Raw genomic sequence first — 17884 nt, 5'->3', positions numbered from 1 at the left:
TTCAGTTCGTCGTTTCATAAAATATTAATAGTTGTCGTGCAGCCCGGAATTTCTTTTGGATTATTGCAAATGAAATAGATTACTAAATGTTTAAAACTTAAGGAGGAGTGCAGATGAAGCTGCTTTGTCAAAATAATTACCAGAAGCAGCCACACATTGTTGATCTTTGGTTGACAGTTTGATCAATATGTTTAATACATATAGTTGTTCCTTCACTAACGATAGGGTTACAGCTTCGCAAACAGCAGGAAGTTTATTAGGATTTAATTATTTTTATTAACCAGTTATTTTATATTAATCAGCTTTCCTGTCATTCTCACTTTCCTTTTTCCGCTGCCAGATGGTAAATTTTAGTTCGCGCATATTCAAATGAGGTTGAAAGAGATACTATTTAAAGGAAGGTTTTGGATTATTGAATCAGAACATGTTTTGCCTGCTGAAGGCCCCGTTACTAGTTAAATCTCTTGATAACAGTATGTCTGAGACATTTCGTTATTCTCGCCATTTGGATGGTCAACTCCATATTAGGTTTGAGCCACTTTACACGTATTTTCTCTATGTAGCCTTTGGCTAACTTTATTATATTTATCCATAGTTTAATTTAAATTCCTTACGTTTGAATTAAGACATAAATGCTGGCTGGTTTTGTAAGCACAAGAAGTGTCTTCTGTTAAATTATTTGAATTTAATAAAAGGGTGTTTCACACCCTTCTCATTATCTATGTCTTCTTACTTGAACAAAGCGATAATTCGCTTAGCTTTCAGATTTGAGTCTGAAGTAGTTCATGCTTTCAAAGTCTGTGAGACTCTACAAGTAATAAATTCAAAGTATCGTTAATGGAAATTATGTCTAAGCCTCTCAACCTAGATTATATTGACAAGAGCTTCGGAAGACTTAATCTATCCCATAATTAAGCCATATCCTTTCATGAAAGCATATTTTAGGATAGTGTATGAGAAATTTCATGTGTAATGTTCTGTACATACGTACTGGAATTTTATATACAACCACACAGCATATATATGGTAATTTTGTAAAACTCTCTGATACTTATTAGCCCAAAAGGGGCTATTCGTCTCGAAATGGGATTTTGCGTTGGTTCATTATAAACGGCGTATCAAATTGTTACCTCCGAATATTTCCTATATTATTTTTAAAGAAAATAAAAAATTACATAATGAAGAATTTGCATGTATACATATATTCCTAGCATTATAATGACGATACCTAGAGCCATGAAATTTTGAATAACGTAGTCCTCCACTCGAACATGTGGATCTGGAAGCCTTAATTTTGAATTTCGGATTTGTTTTATTATTTTTTATTTAGATGTTTTGTGAAACCTGAATGAATTTTTGGTTACGAAACTCATCGATTTCGAAGCCAACAGTTACCACATAGCTCGAAATAAAACATTTTTGCCTCCAGCGGGCGAGACGGTCTATCGGAATTTCTAAATAGATCCGAAGATCCGTGGTTTTCAGAATATGCAAAGTGAATATGAGCTAGTTAACCCATCCACAAAGGCATTCCCCCTTAAGTATGCTTTGTCATGATCAAATAACGTAACCTAAACAGCACAGATTCTACTGATTGCTTTTGAGTGCGTATTTTGAAATAGCAGTCGACTTTGTCATTAGTCTGTTTTATGTTTTCAACGTAAGTTACGCGAATAACAGAAAACTCATCGGCATGAAAAAGTAAAACAGGCTTATCTTAACTAAATGTTAATCTGACGAAAATTTGACTAGTTTTTTTGAGCTGTATAGCAGTTGCTAATCTTTGTTTACCATGGCAATTATATTATTAGTCATACTTCACAATCACGTCTTTTTTTAATCTTAATATGGATACTGGAATTTACGAGAAACTAATTTTCAGAACAGTTTTGTGACTGATGTATGTATGATAAGTGTACTTCAACAACAGTGTTTTTTTCCTGTTTAAAATTCCATTTTTGTCATGGTAAATCATTTATTTTTCATTAATGAAACATTACGGTATTTTTATCTCCGCAACCCATATAAGTAAAAAAGAGAGGTTATGTTTTCAGGCCAAAAAATTTGATATAGATATTTTAGGGAATAAGCACGAATTAGGACCCCCCCCACAATACATTTTAACCATTTTTACAATGATATATGTCTGTTTGAATGTATTGTGAGCTACGGTTTTCTTGTCCACAATAACTCTTATATCTAACTCCCGAAAATTCCTGTCCTGCGTACGTAAGCTTTCTGTATTCATATAAAGAGTTGAATAAATTTTGAGTAAAATTTAACACATGGATGTGGTACTTTACCTGAAGCCCATAACAGTTTTTAATCAAAAACTATACTGAGATATAATAAAAAATTTCTCAATTTTAGTACTTACGACTTTTATACCAGTGGAAACCATATATTAGATTTTGAATAAAATTATAAACTAGTACTGATAATTTTTAGATACTACTGATAAAATTATAAATATAATAATACTGATTATATAATAATACCGATAAAATTATAAACTAGTACACTTTTAGTATTTACAACTTTTATATCAGTGGAAACCACATATTAGATTTTGGATAAAATTACAAACTAGTACTGATACTTTGAACAGCTTTTCGTGGGAAAAATATATGATAATACAATCCAAAACTAATCAAATTTGTATTACCATTTATTTCTCTGGAGTTTACCATGCCAAGCGTTTCAGAAAATTTTCTTCACCTGAAATGTTTTCATATACTTCTAACTTTAATTTAAAGTAAAAAATAATTTTTAGTATTTGTTAACACTTAAAAATTTGTACGTCCTGCATGTAATCTAACGTCCATATAAAAATTACTAAGAAAATATAAGCTATCAAACAGATAAAATGTAACACTATGAAATTTTGCCGCAGCTTTGTGCAAACTACAAAGAATACGTAGGCCCATAATCAATACAAATGATCTAAATTCAACTTAGTCACGTGATTAATATGCGAGAGAAAAGAGTAGAAAAAGATCAAATGAGCTTACATTTGCGACTTTTCCTTTTTCTCAACTGAAAACGCTAGACGCAGCTGAAGTACTGTTCGACAAGTGGATGATTTAAAAAGACGTTTTTAAGTTTACTTACTTTTGGATAGTCATACCATCGTACCGTGGTTGATTCGTCTATTGCACATGATTTGACGACAATGGATTGAAGAAGGAAATGTGATAAAAATAATAATTATCGTCCTGATTGACTAGTCCACCGATGAGAAAGATTACATTCGTGTAGAGACTGAACTTTGTACAATGAATCAGACAGTATTTTAATACTGTCCGATTCTGTCAGTATAATTTGTTTAATACTGTTTGATTGATGTCTGGAGCCAAGATACGGACATTTCCAAATTTTATTTTTGATGTTGGAAGCCCTTCTCTTTGTCAACGTTGCTTATTATGGTGTAATCTGCCATGAGCATCAATAGAGGTTTCTTCTAGTTCGCATAAGAAATACAGTAACATCCTGCTTAACGTTGTTTCGGTTTAACGCTCTTTTATTTTAATTATGGGATTCCCCGAAATTGTACGCAGCGTTAAGCCAAAGAACGTCTATGTAAAGCAGGAAAGGTTCCATAGACGGTGACATTGAACACTCTGACGATATGAATGAATTAGTGGAATTAGCGAAACAAACCGGTTTAGATGAAGTAAATGTGGAAGATGTCGAAGAAATAGTGCAAGAAACAGCAGCAAGTCTTTTTAATGATGAGCTCAAGGAATGAGCGGACCGAGAAGAACACAAAAAATATTGAAAGTAGTGATTCTGAAGAAGAGCAAAAAGAACTTTCAACAGCGTTTCTAAAATCCAGTTTGACCCTATAACAGAAATTATGGACCAATTTATTGAAAATGATCCAAATTTTGACAGGAGTTCAAAAGGACGACGGGGTGATATAGATGCCTTAAAACGCAAATTACATTAGATACCTTTTTGATAAAAAGGCAGAAAATTGGAAATATAGGAGAGACTGAATGATCTGAAATGTAAACATAGTGACTTAGAATTTTATTTATTTTTATATGTATATTCGTTTATTATGTTTTTATATTTGTAAGAAATAAATTTGTGTTTTATTATTACAAAAACATAATTAATAAATTTAATGGTAAAATATCTGACCAATTTTCTACCCATCTTCCCCTAACCCCCCCATTATTTACATGATGAGATAACCTCGTTTAACGCTGTTTCATATTACGCTCTACTTTGATGGAACGTATTCCCCGCGTCAAGCGGGCTCTTGCTGTATAATGGTGACATGCCAAGACAATAGATTACCTGCTGCAGCTGATCTTTAGAGATTGCAGAATGATGTTTTTCTGTAAGATAAAAGCTTTATCATACATATAAAAAATCAGTTTGCAAACGTTGCACTATATATAGATGCATCCTTGTCATTGCGATGCCCAGTTGTTTTCCAATCCAGTATGTATAGGACTTAATTGGCCGTTACTGAAGTGCTCGAATCAGACGTAAAACGGAGGACGTACTTAAACCGGTGGCAGAAACAATATAATCATCCGATAGTTCGAGATATTTTTCAATTGCTGACTGGATCTGCATCAAAAAGAGTTGCCACTTGATTCTCTCAAATAGAGGTTCAATTTTCTGTTGGTCATTCTTCATATTCAATCACTGTACTGCATTGTAATCTTGGAATTAAAAATCACTTATTTAGGAATAGATTATCTGTCTGTGCATCAATTTTCATTACATTTTCCTGCTCCTTGATGCTATGTAGTATATCTTGAACGTGATACTAATATCTAACATCTCTAGCAAACCGATTTGATTCCGGATGTAAATTTTGGTTATCTGACAGTTATACCCATTGTGAAGACATCTTACATATGATCTAGGCATTTTTGAATGTTTATAATATTGGGGGAGGGGATACCTAATCGATGATTATTGGATAGAGTTTGAATAATGCATGCTTGCCTACGTATTTGTATTATTTTATAGCACGTACTTTTTTCTGATCATTTAAAGAAGAGTGTGAAAACGTTCAGTGATTTTGAACTCTTCTTGATGACAATTTCTAAAAATTACTAATAAAAAATTTGATATGTACACCCCATGGCTTTCTTGTACGAAATATTAAATTATACGAATTTCCCCCTGCATTTCATTTAAGCTTATTTTCTCGAATTTCAGTAAAGATATATTTCTCATTCAATTAATTTAGTTCTCACTTCACGGCAAGGCAAAAATACATAAAAACTCAAAATAATTGGAAACATCAAATATGAAGTACAGTTAAGACAATTAAAAACAATTTTTACAATTAAAATTAGTTTCTACGCAAAAACAAGCAATTCGGCAGCAAAGTTTCTTTTTGGTCCCATTCGGAAAAAAAAGAAATTGAGGGTACAGAAAGACTTAATTCCCTATTTTGCCAAGTTTCAAATGTAAACAAATATCGCTGTTATGGTAAAAAAAAAAAAAAAAAAAAGCTTAGCTGCACCTAAACGCCTTTGAAATTGTTGATAATTCTACAACTATTGCAGGCAGATTAACTAAAAGCACATATTTATATACTTTTGGCGCGACCGATTGCAACCAAAATAGGAGGTGCACAACTATATGTTATAGCAGTTCTATACACAAAATTTCAACGTTCTGAGGCTACTGGTTTTTGAGTTATGCGAGATACATACATACGTACGTACAGACGCTACGAAAAAAATGTCTTCTGAATCCGTTTTAAATCAGTTTTATAATTCGTTTTGGGTGGGGGGAGAAGAGTCCTTTATTCTGCGCTTATGTACAGATGCCATTAAAAACATCGTTAAATTGCATTCGATAGCGGCCAAAATAGTTATTTCCATTGAAATATGATACCCAAAATTTTTCGGGATTACAATACTTCCTTTACTTCTTACAAGGAAGTAAAAGTGGCATTACTAACTCTTGTATTAATCATTAATTGTTTAACCAGTAAATGAGAAAGTTGTTCCTATCTGCCATTTTTTTTGTTTGAATATCATTCGCACGTTAAATATATATTAAATCTAAATCTTACATCGGCCAGTTTGTAGATTATACAATAACACTTGAGGGATGGTTATTATCTTTTTGCTTTCATCTCTTAGCCGTCCATTCCCATTCACTGCTTTTTCTGTGAGCGTGAGTTATCATGTTCTGATTAGAGGCTATGCATACCAGCAACATTTTTGGTCCTAGGCAATGATCAGCCTCTGCTCAAAACATTGGTTACAAATTAAATTCTCTTTCTTTATGTAAAGTAAAAGTTTTCTTTGAAATAAATTCTCTTAGAAAGACTGCAGATGCCACCGAAATCGAATCGCAAAAGATGCCAGTCACGGAACAAGTGGTAGAACTGGCACGTAAATTGAAAAAGGGATTACTTTGAAATGCATATATGGCATATTTCCTTCCAATAAGTTAAATTAGTTTGTCTTAACAAGTTCTTTTTGTTTAAAAAAAATTGAGCAAGCCATATATCTTGAGGGTGTTGCAATACAGTAAAGCTGGTTAACACATATTGTTTTCAAAACCAGTACTACAATTGCAATTGGGTAAATAGATATTAAGACAATAATATTTAGCAATCAATCGAAGACAATAATATTTAGCAATCAATAACTATGCTTTGTAGCGTCATTAGGTTATTTTGAAGCAGGAGTACCTGAGAAATTCCGGGACTCGAACCTGGACCTCTCGAATAAGCGCCGAATATGCAACCGTTACATCAAGAAGGCATGCCGAAAGAAAGGCTAAAAAAATACCTTACATATTTCCCCTTTTAAAGAGCGACTGGGGTTTAGGGGACCCAATCCTAATCATCTTTCATCTTTTAGTTCAGGCACCACTCTAGAGATATTAGCTTTATTTTATGGCGGGGAAGGTGAAAAATGAGTACTGCCGTCGCCGGGACTCGAACCTGGAACTCTTGAATACGCGCCGAGTGTGCTATCGTTACACTACGAAGGCATATAGAAAGGAGGGAGAAAATACCTTATAGCTTTCCTGTACGTGAAATATCTCTGATTTCTCAGAACCCATTTATTCAACATTTTACAGCTGCTAACTCCAAGATTAGATTGTATCACTGCTCGGTGTTAAATGCTGATTTATATATTACCATGCAATGAATTTACAAAAGAAACATTGAAATAAAAGACAGTTATATCACACTGCAAGCAGAGATTTTATTTTTATAATAAATATACAACTTTTCTAAGATATACAAATAAATAAAATAAATAAAAAAAGAGTTTAGACAATGATGAACAGTTTATCAAAAATACATGAATGACATGTATAAAGAGGACAACACAAAACAAGGTAATTAATTACACAGGCGTATGGTCCAACATAAAATAAGTCAAATATATAGACATATGGCATGACAAGATTTCTCATATAATTAACAATGATTACATATTAAATATGTTCATTAAAATATCCATGGGAAATACTACATTTAACAGTGTTTCTGTGTTATGTTATCATTTAGTAAAAATGATAATTTTATTACGTTCATTTAGTAAAAATTGTAAAAATCTGTCTAATAATTTTGGTTATTGTATTATGTTTTTATAGACACAGAAGGTCGTGTAATATTGTAAAATCTTTTAAGAAAGATATTATGTCACGGATGAGTGCACATTTCTAGGAAATAAAACCCCTTAGATCCAAATTAAGTGAGACCACAATCCATCCGGATTTTCCAAAAAATCCATGTACTGTGAACGAACGCTCTTCAAGACAACTACCCAAATTTAGTTTAAATATCACGCTGAATTACAACTTTAAGAATTACAACAAAGTCCAACATTAAGAATCAGCCTAAATTTTTTAAAAACATTTTTGTAGTATTAGTTTTGATAGTTTTTGAACTACCTTATTCAGCTGCTATCTTTAGCATTTTCAGCAGCATTCTTTAGCAGCTGAAGATGGTAGTTCAAAAACTATCAAAACTAATACTGCAAAAAAAAAAAAAAAAAAAAAAAAAAAAAAAAAAAATTTAAAAATTTAAGCTGATTCTTAATGTTAGACTTTGTTTTTGATTGACCTACCCAAATTTTGTTCGGTAACTTCAAACACACTACTTGCTAAAAATATTCTTCCAATGAAACCTGCTTAATACTTTAACGAAATCTGCAAATTTTCTTATGCCAAATTACCAGCAACATCGTCAAGTAACTTTTAATTGTATCTACACCAAGAATTCTTTTGATTTTTGTCCTGCAGATTTTTTAATAAAGTTACTTAAATATATTACATAAGAAGAATCACTGAAAATGTTTTAGATTTAAACACAAAACGTGTGCATACGTTTAACTAATTGTACAATCACCCAATTAATTGTTGCACAATAAATACAACCGATCACGATAAATTAAAAAACAAAAACCGACTATCTTGGTGCACTTGAGCATTGTCACTATTTGCTAAACGTTACTAGCTGCATAGAGAAAAAAAAAAAAAAAAAAAAAAAAAGGGGGGGGGGGAGGGGGGATAAACGAATTTGGGAATGTGATGAATTATTAAAAAATACTTGTCTTATAAGCGTCGAATGAACAGTGGCTCACATCGACCCTTAGACTCATCTTCAGAGGCAATCGCTTTCAAAACTGGGACGGAAATAGGCCGAGTCGTACTGTCACTCTGGTGGCAACGACAGAACGTAGTCCTGTGCTCTTAACCACAATCAAATTTGTGTACTTCACATGATAGTTCTGTCAGACAAGTGAGATAAGGTTCCAGAGACATCAGGCTATTTCAAGCAGGAGACCATCAATAGAGCAACTGCACCATCATTACTACTTTCAGCTTTTGTGCTCTATTGATGGAAACTAACTCCCATACCCTATCAGTGGCATTTATTTGAAATAAAAATTTAAAAAGTTACAATGGTTGTGCAAATATACATATGACATACAGAGACATATTATACAGGTCTTGTGGTGTTTACATAGATGGCAATGTTTACAATAAAGCTCATAGCATAAATATTTAGAGAATTGTTACTTAAATTGAAAATTTATGTTTAATGATTTTTATACATTCATTTTGAAGAATAACGAAATTATATAAAATGTCATTATACATTTTAAAGAATTTAGACATATATAATTTAGAAATAATTAAGCCAAATTAAAAAAGAATGAACAAAACACTAAATATAGAATAAACATTAAATAAATTTAGAAAAATGTAAAATGCAAACTAGATATAAATATTAAAGATATACTAAAAGTAAATAATAATTGAAATAATAAAAATGTTAACAATCTTATATTAAATAATCTTCTAACTAATAATCTTATAGTTAAGGAAAAATTTTATAGTTATGAGAAAAGAAGTATTATAATTAATAATAAGAAAATAAAAAGGAGTATTATAAATGTATTGAAGAAAAAATATTCAAGGTAAGTGCTAAGAGAAGAAGGTGTAAATTGAAAAATGAAAAACTTGGAAAAGATGATTAATATTGAACCACTTTTTTTAAATGCTGAAATATTACAGCTATCTTGATAACTAAAGTACAGAATTAACTACAACACTAATACTCATAATACAAAACTATAATAAAGATAATTAAATGTAAATGATGTAAGGATTAACAGAATTGTTATTATCAGTATATGAAGCAGGAGACACGAAAAATGACTATGCCCTCTCCGGGACTCAAACCACGGACTTCTCGAATAGGCGTCAAGCGTGCTGACCACTATATCACGTAGGCACGTTAAGAAGCTGGGTAGTGTGGTGTGGTGGTGTATTTAATTATGGCAAAGCACACTAGGGCTATCTGCCTAAGGGAAGGGATGCCTTCCTGGAGGACTTTGTAAGGGAAACTGGCTCGTATACATGTTACACATGGGGAAAACCACGAAAACACCCATGCAGGCAGCCCGTTTGCGGAATTCGAACCTCAGACCGAACTACCAGTGTTCAGCGACTTTACCGCTCGGCCGCTGGTGGGCGCTAAGAAGCTGGGAGAAATACCTTATAAGGTTTAACGACTTTCAGTGGGATCGCCTACAAGAGATGATTGCGATGACAGGATCCATTATAATTGAGATGCCGTTTTCCTTCCTGTTAGCCATATTATGTAACTCCATGTAAAGAATTTTATAAATGCATTTTATTTTGACAGTAACTTTACGGTTAAAAAATATACTACTCAAAAAAAAAAAAAAAAAAAAAAAAAAAAAAAAAATTGATTTTAAATTACGTCCAATTCGTTAAAGTTTTACAAAATATGAAATCGATAATAAAACAAATTCCAAATTTGAAACTTGGTCTTCCACATGCCCATATTCGTAAGAGGATCGTCATTCAAAATTCGATGGCTCTAGGTACCGTTGTTTTATCACAATGCGAGAAATATATATACATTTATACAGATTTTTCATTATTTAATTTCTTCAACTATAATGCAGGGCTCTAACATTTTGTGGCAAAAATTTGAAAAGTGATTCACCCTTTATTGTAATTCAACGCAAGATCGCAAAACGAAAACAATAGTCTTTCAGGGACAAAGCCCCTTTGGACTAAAAATCGCATTTTATCTTTAATAATAAGTAATCCTCCCCCTTCGCTCTTAAAAAACATGAAGTATATTAAAAGGCTAATGTAAAGTAAGCTACTGTGGTTGCAAAATGTAAGGGGCGTAATGATTGTAAAGGCAAGTATTGGTTTAATTATCTCATAAATAATGCGGTTTCTTCAAATGAATCAAAAGAAAAGGAAACCTAGAAGGAGGGGGTTGTGACAAACTGCCTGCATTAACTTGCTATAAAAGCAGATTTTACCTTGCTCTTTTTTGTTAATGCAAGTTCTGAAGAATGCAGTCGGATTTTAACAGTTATTTTCCAAAACTGAATGGAAGCGACAAAGGAGCACCTTCGGCTATTTTCCTTTATGAGTTCAGTTAAATAATAACTAACAGGAGTATTAGAGCAGTATATTATGATCGGACAATACGTTTAAGGCCAATGCAATAGTGGTTCAGAATTCTCTCGCCGGAAACTACGGCTTAGAAGACGAGCCTCTTCCTGGAATTTCTGTAAAGCTCGATAAGAACGCTTTGCAAACCATGGTGGAAGATAATCCCATCTTAACTATTAGGAACTATCAGATGATGGTTTCTAATAGTATCTCTAAGATTCAGAAGAAACATTGTTTATCTTAATTTTGAAAAATAAAAGAAATATAAAAACCGCATTATTTATAGGATGACCCAATACAGCGTTTTTTTACAAAGTCCCGGACCCATTTTGATGTTTAATAACTCATAAAATAATGAAGATATAAACAAACTTATGGCATTTATTGATGGAATAACTTATATATTTTCTTTTTCAGGTTTGAATATCTTTACTTTTGTAAATATCGCCTGCGCGTGGGGTTAATTTCAGATAATTTCATTTTCCAGTCTAAATATCTGTACTTTTCGAAATATCGTCTGCTTATTAATTGCATTTTTCTCTCTTTTGTTTTTGGCAACTATTGCAATGTTATGGACTTTTTCCTTTGGGGATTTGTAAAGGACAACATTTACAGGAGGAGAGTGTCGAACATGGATGACCTAAAAGCCATAATTACAATCGCAATAGCCTCTGTGGATGCCGACATGCTTGCCGGTACCTGGCGTGAAATTGAATATCGACTTGATATTCTCCGTGCGACGAAGAAGGCACACGTGGAAGTTCATTGACAGGGAACATGAAACTTGTTGAGTCTATCTGACCATTTATGTTATTAATTTTAATCTATCTTTATTATTTTATGAGTTATTAAACATCAAAATGGATCCGGGACTTTATAAACACCCTGTATTTCAAGTCAATTTAATGTCGTACTCATACATCTAAATTAATTTATCATATTCTGAAAAATATGTACCGTACTGAATTATTTTTACGTAATTTAAATAAAGGGAAGGAAAAATAAAAACACGTACATAAATTAATAACGGACATAAGATCCGGATAATTGAATTTTCAGATAATTTGAGTTTACTATACAAGATTTGAATGCAAGAAGAGTTTTAGTATTTAGAATAAAAAAAGATGCATGATGGCTCATGAAATTATCACAGGTTTTTTTAATATGCATCAGTTTCTGTGAAACGATGTGATTCTAAACTCAAAAAGATTACAAGTCAAGTCACAATACTTCTAAAGCAATGAGATTATTTGTTAATGAAGCCAACTTTTCTTATACAATAACAGATTCTTAACATCTGAAAGCATAAAATGGAACACTTATAATGCTAAGTGATACTTTCTCAAGATTTCACAATTTATCAAAATTGCAACATTGTATAGATGAAAAACATTTTCAAATTTTCAAGCAGAAAGACGTCTGGTACAAGAAGGCATTTTAACGCATGATAATGTTTCGAAGGTCTTCGAAAACTGCAATTTCTGTCTAGTAGTCCACGCTTTTTTTCTTCTCGCGGTATTTCTTTATCAAAGGTAGGTTTCAGCGAAACATTTCTTAGGCATATAGTTAACCATTATGTCGAGTTAATTGCCAGTAGTCATAAAGCATCAGGTAATGCACAGGTTCATGCTCACGTTTCCAAAAACATTCTTCTTCTTTGTACCTGCAGCACAATTGAAGGTAGTGATTACTTGCCTGCATCATATTCCGTTAACTGTAGAAGATTGCGTTCAAGCACTAACGTTGGCATGAAAATGGTCGTTTGCAAGAATCAATAAATGCAGCTGGTAATAGTCTTATTGATTTCTTTTAACTACTCAAAGCAGCTTCTGATTGAATGCTCAAACATTAACAGGTGGGAAGCATAAGCATGGAAGTTATTGCCAGTGAAAAGAATGGGACGCTTTTAAGACCGTAAATGCTAATATTTTTTCAGCTTGATTGTATCAGGATTCTAACATTTACAATAGCAGGATCAGTAACTGCTTTTAATTGTATGGCGTGTTAAAAATTGTCCTGCTATAGCAATGTCATAATTGATATGTAAAAGTATGATGTAGATATATAGAGTCACATCATTTATAAAGAGTTATATCGGCGTGATCAGTATCTACGCTTTGGTGCGTCTGGGTTCACACAATATCAGTGTTCAGCTTCTGTATCAGCCATTGGATTATCAGATCCCTCCAGATTATGAAGAAGTCCATGATGATAATTTTAAACTTAGTACATGGCGAATAAAAGTGTTGGAAATATGCCCAAGGAACATCTGAAAATGACACCATGGCCATCTTGCACAGGGTTTTGCGAAATGATACAGTGTCTCAGTTATTGACAAAAACAAAGTGATTAGAAGATATCAGAATCAAAAGTATTTTTCAGAAGTTCTGCGTAAGTAGAGGTGGGTCCTCCTTTGTTTAGCACGATTTCAGAAAGCTCCTAATTTAAAATGTCCGCTGTCTTTGATGATTGCAGCATATTACTGAAATATACAGTTAGCCAAAAAGTCCTTTTAAACCTGAAATACTAAATGCATATAAAGGTAAGGGATTTAAGACCTGAACTTCCGATTCTGACCATTCATACGGCAACAGTGCTCTTCACGTGAATTTCAACGGGAATGCCAAGTGACTGCCCGGGAAGTAGACTTTATGATGCCTTAATTTTGTAGCTCCATATCATTTCGCATTTGCCGTTCGTAAACGCCTGAGTGAACTATTCCCTGGACGTGGATAGGATATCGATTCCCAAATTCACCAGTCCCTTATCCTTGACCGCCTCGAACTTAAGACGGACAATATCCTGTGGGAGATCATGAAATCATAAGTCAGGAAGAAGCTATATTTGGACAATGATACTTTGCGGACAAGTGTGCTTGAAGCCTTCCAGCATGTGACACCGCAGCTGCTAAAGCAGATGAGTAGGAGGACATTAAGGCGAATCAAACTGTGCAGGGATAATGGTGGTCCACCCACAGATGACTGGACAAATAACTGTAAGTGTTATTAAAATTATAATAAAATAATTGTATGCGTAAAGAGACCTTTCTGACCATCCTATAGTGTGGCTGCTTATTCAGTCAATAAGCGTGGTAGTCGGTACGCATTTAGGTTTTCATTGTAACAACAGAATAGAGTAGACGCTTCTAGCTCAGTTAAATAGTTGTAAAACATTGACTACTTTTTAGAGTCTGGATACTAGTATCATCTAATATAAACCGTAACGCATGAAACGACCAATGCAGACTGTATTATGGAGACTACTGCTTCCAAGCACGATAAATTTAGTTGTAAAAGTTCGCTGCAGTGGACTCATTGGAAAGTAGACTACTTGATAGCCTGACCAACAGCTGAACTGGTGTGAGCTTTGTTGGGGACGTTATCATCTTTGACATCTGTTTTCAGTATTTTCTGAAATTAGTTCTTTTCTAACGACGAACTTGCTTTTCCATATTTATAGATTTTTATCAAATTTTTTATTGCTTAATAACAGATCTAAATTCTTTGTATGACGAGATTTCTCGTTATGGCAGAATTCACTTTTTCTCTTCTGAACTGTAGGTGACGTTTGAAAGTGTGCAGAACATTGCTAATGAATCACATAATTACTTGTCATTAAATCGAAAAATGAAAATGAATTTAAGGCCTGAATTTGTGATTTTTTAAAAAACTGTTACCTTGTGTATTACAAATGAAGCAGCAGAACCATTTCAGCATTAAAATCCACAATTTAATCAAGTCATAGAAATATTAAGGAAAGATTAAATTTTGTGCCATTTCTTAATGAAGTTCTACAGTTTGTCTCCACTTATGTCTGATATTTAAATGCATTAAAAATGGGGTAAAATCGTTCTACAGATTCTACACTTTTATACACCATTTCTTTGAATAATATTTTCTGTATGTTTAAAATTGAGCCACAGTTAGAATATTTAGAATACGGTTAACAGTAGCGCTTTTCCACTAAGCTTTTTAACAATTTTAAGGCAAAATTTCTGTTGAAAATTTTATCCATTTTATATAAATTCTTAATAAAAATATATCTTCATTTCCACTTTCACGCTCTCGAATATCAATATTTAATTGTAGTTAACACGAATATAAGAAGCATGAAAATAAATTTTATCTGTCTAGTAACACTTGAAACCTTATAATAATTATTTTCCATATTACATTCTGCTCACTTAGAGACGTCAGATCTTACAGTGCTTTATAGTAATTTGTCAGAAAAGTAATGGTTGCACGTTTTATCTAACTAGAAAATACAATATTTAGGCAAAGTATTTCAAACCAAATGTTGATAAAATGCATTGTTTACAAAAGTTAGAAAACAACGCACAAAAAGGCAGCACGTTCCGTCGTGTCAAGTAATAAATACTTGTCCATTGTGCCAAGTAGTGGTAATATCACAGCTAATATGTTTTTAAGAACTGCCCCATATCGGCAGAGAAAGTCGTTCTGAAATTAAAATTATTCCGTATTCCATATCGGAGAAATGTTCATGTATTGAAAGTTTCCTCCAAAAGTGAGATTCTTCATATAAAAGCAATCAAAATCATTTTTTAACGTGGTACTTGTTTCATTATGAAAACTTAAAAGTGAATAGTAAAATATTTGAAATTTGGACCTGAAGGCTCATATATTTATAATTTTTAAATTACTATAAATAATATATTAATGTAAATTCAGATATTACATATAAAAGCATGATAAACCCGTATTTAGAAATGATATACGGCTGCAAAATATCAAATGTAAATCGTATGACAGAGTAAAGAAGATCTCATCATTGGTTTGTATTTTTTGTTTAAATGAAGCTGTATGCATCACACCCAGTTTCATCGGATCCATCTTTACAGTTATCTACGCCATTACACCATGCCATAGCACTAATACATCTTCCATTGTTGCACTGCTTTTGAGTAGATAGGCAAGGTTCGTTGCAACCTTCTGGTTCATCAGAACCATCGAGGCAGTCTGGATATCGATCGCAAAAGAGAGCAACTTCGATGCATTTTCCATTATTACATGTAAACTTGTCTTTTGGGCAGGCTGGAAGGATAAAGAATTACAACATAGAATAAGTATATTTTAATTATTAACATTATTTTATAGAAAAAGAAATATTTCTTTTTGGACTGAAATAATATTAATAAACAATTTTTACAGATATATAACTATTAGGTGATTCATTAGTAAGATCTCCAGTTGTAAAAAGTACGTTTGCGATAAAATAAAATAAAAAGCTATCAAAATGATAAAAATGAGTTTGTAAAGATTATTTTCAGCTTCTAACAATTATAAGTTTAAACGCGCTTTTTGTCTGTTCTCGGTTCCCATCTATTATTCCCTACCAGAATGAGTATTTAGTATCGCGTTTTATGCAAATGAGTTAGAAGGAATATTTAAGGAAGGTTCAGGTTCAGGTTCAGGTTCCGGTTGTAGTGCAGAGGACACCCATTATTTAACCACTAGTAATGTGGGTATTGTCCAACTGCACTATCTATCTTTAGTTGAACATTATTATTTTTTTGAAGAATTTTCACATATTTACAATTTTTACATAAGGTTACAATATAGTTGTGACAAATGATGTCTTTCATACTTGAATACATAATGGTAAATATAGAAAATAAAGATAAATATATAACATATTAATATATAATGACATACATATAACAATACATTTACAAACATATATATAGCATGATTATATACATAAATACTAACAGCATTCTTTTTGTGTGTAGATATGCAGAGAGTATATACTGAGTACATGCAGAAATCATTTTGTATAGGAATTATTTTTCAGAATATTTTAGACTTTTTTTTTTATTTTGTTGGATGCAAAAAGGTGTTGTATGGTCCTCTAGTCTTTTTGTCAACTCTAGTCTGTATTTTTGTTAATTTCCTCTTTTAAATTTTTGTCAAGTAGATTGTTTTGTCAATTCTAATTTAAGTTCCAGTGTGTTATTATTTGCTTATCTTTAAGGAAGATTCAACTAATTTCCAGAGATAGAGCTTAGGAGTCCTTAGTGGTGCGTGTTTGCTGTTTGGCTATTTCGTTCTTAAATCTACTGCGTTGGCCGTATTGTACGTGCCTGTGGATAATCGACGGCTAGGTTAAATTAAGGTATTTGTATCTATCTTCGGCTAAGTCTGTTTAGTTTAGTATTAGATTAGTTTCTTATTTTCTTATCTTCAGTTAAAAGCTCGAGTGGAGGCTTTCCTGTAAGCCCGAGAAGGGGCCCATCTGTTATTATTTGAGTGAATAAATAGTGATAACCCTTCTCTAGTGATAATAGTGATAACCCTTCTCTAGACTCTGTCTTAAGTACTCGAACTCAACGATAATTAGATACTTAGTTCACTGGGTTCCTCTACATTTAGCATAGACAAAGTACTGAGGAACATAATAAGTTTTCTTTAAAATTATAGTATATTTATTTTTTACCATAGTCAAAATTTTTTCCGATATAACGCTTTCCCGTGTTATCTACATTTTCATTCTATTCATGAAGAAAGTTTGCGATGTGCTTTTGAGTCATTTGCACATAAAAACTTCAACCAGATGAAAAATGTTGACCCTTCAGTATATCTTTCATTTTTTGAAAACAATCAAAAACTGATCGGTGCCAAATTTGGACTGTAAGGAGAGTGTGAATTTTAGTATTAACACTGCTTTTATCGCTCTTTAATTGCATTTATATCATAGGGGTAGGAAGTTCTCCTTTTTTGGGAATACATCGTAAGGTTTCACAATATTTTTCGGTATTAACAGTCATTCGTTTAAGCAATCAAAAATATTATTAATCACTGCCTTATATATAATTCAGAGATAATACTAACGGAGACTAACGGATGCTATTATTCAAGAAAATTTAACAATAAATTAAACCTAAGCTATTTTATTTTTGATAGTTCCAGCTACC

The 17884-nt window shown here is 32.5% G+C and overlaps 1 protein-coding gene across 1 annotated transcript in view; it reads right to left on the bottom strand.

Moving 5' to 3' along the window:
* Nucleotides 1-9330: 9330 nt before the first annotated feature.
* Nucleotides 9331-17884, bottom strand: part of LOC118185338 (uncharacterized) — a 70495-nt gene continuing 61941 nt past the window's right edge. The window contains exon 11 of the mRNA XM_035355179.2: nt 9331-16004. Coding sequence (XP_035211070.1) covers nt 15760-16004 — 245 coding nt within the window. The 3' untranslated portion in view covers nt 9331-15759. The remainder of the gene's footprint in view (nt 16005-17884) is intronic.

The sequence above is a fragment of the Stegodyphus dumicola genome, chromosome 3, assembly GCF_044657685.1.
Source record: "Stegodyphus dumicola isolate Sdum_Otavi_A_Nest chromosome 3, ASM4465768v1".
Taxonomy (NCBI): domain Eukaryota; kingdom Metazoa; phylum Arthropoda; class Arachnida; order Araneae; family Eresidae; genus Stegodyphus; species Stegodyphus dumicola.
This window is presented reverse-complemented; position numbering and strand designations above follow the sequence as displayed.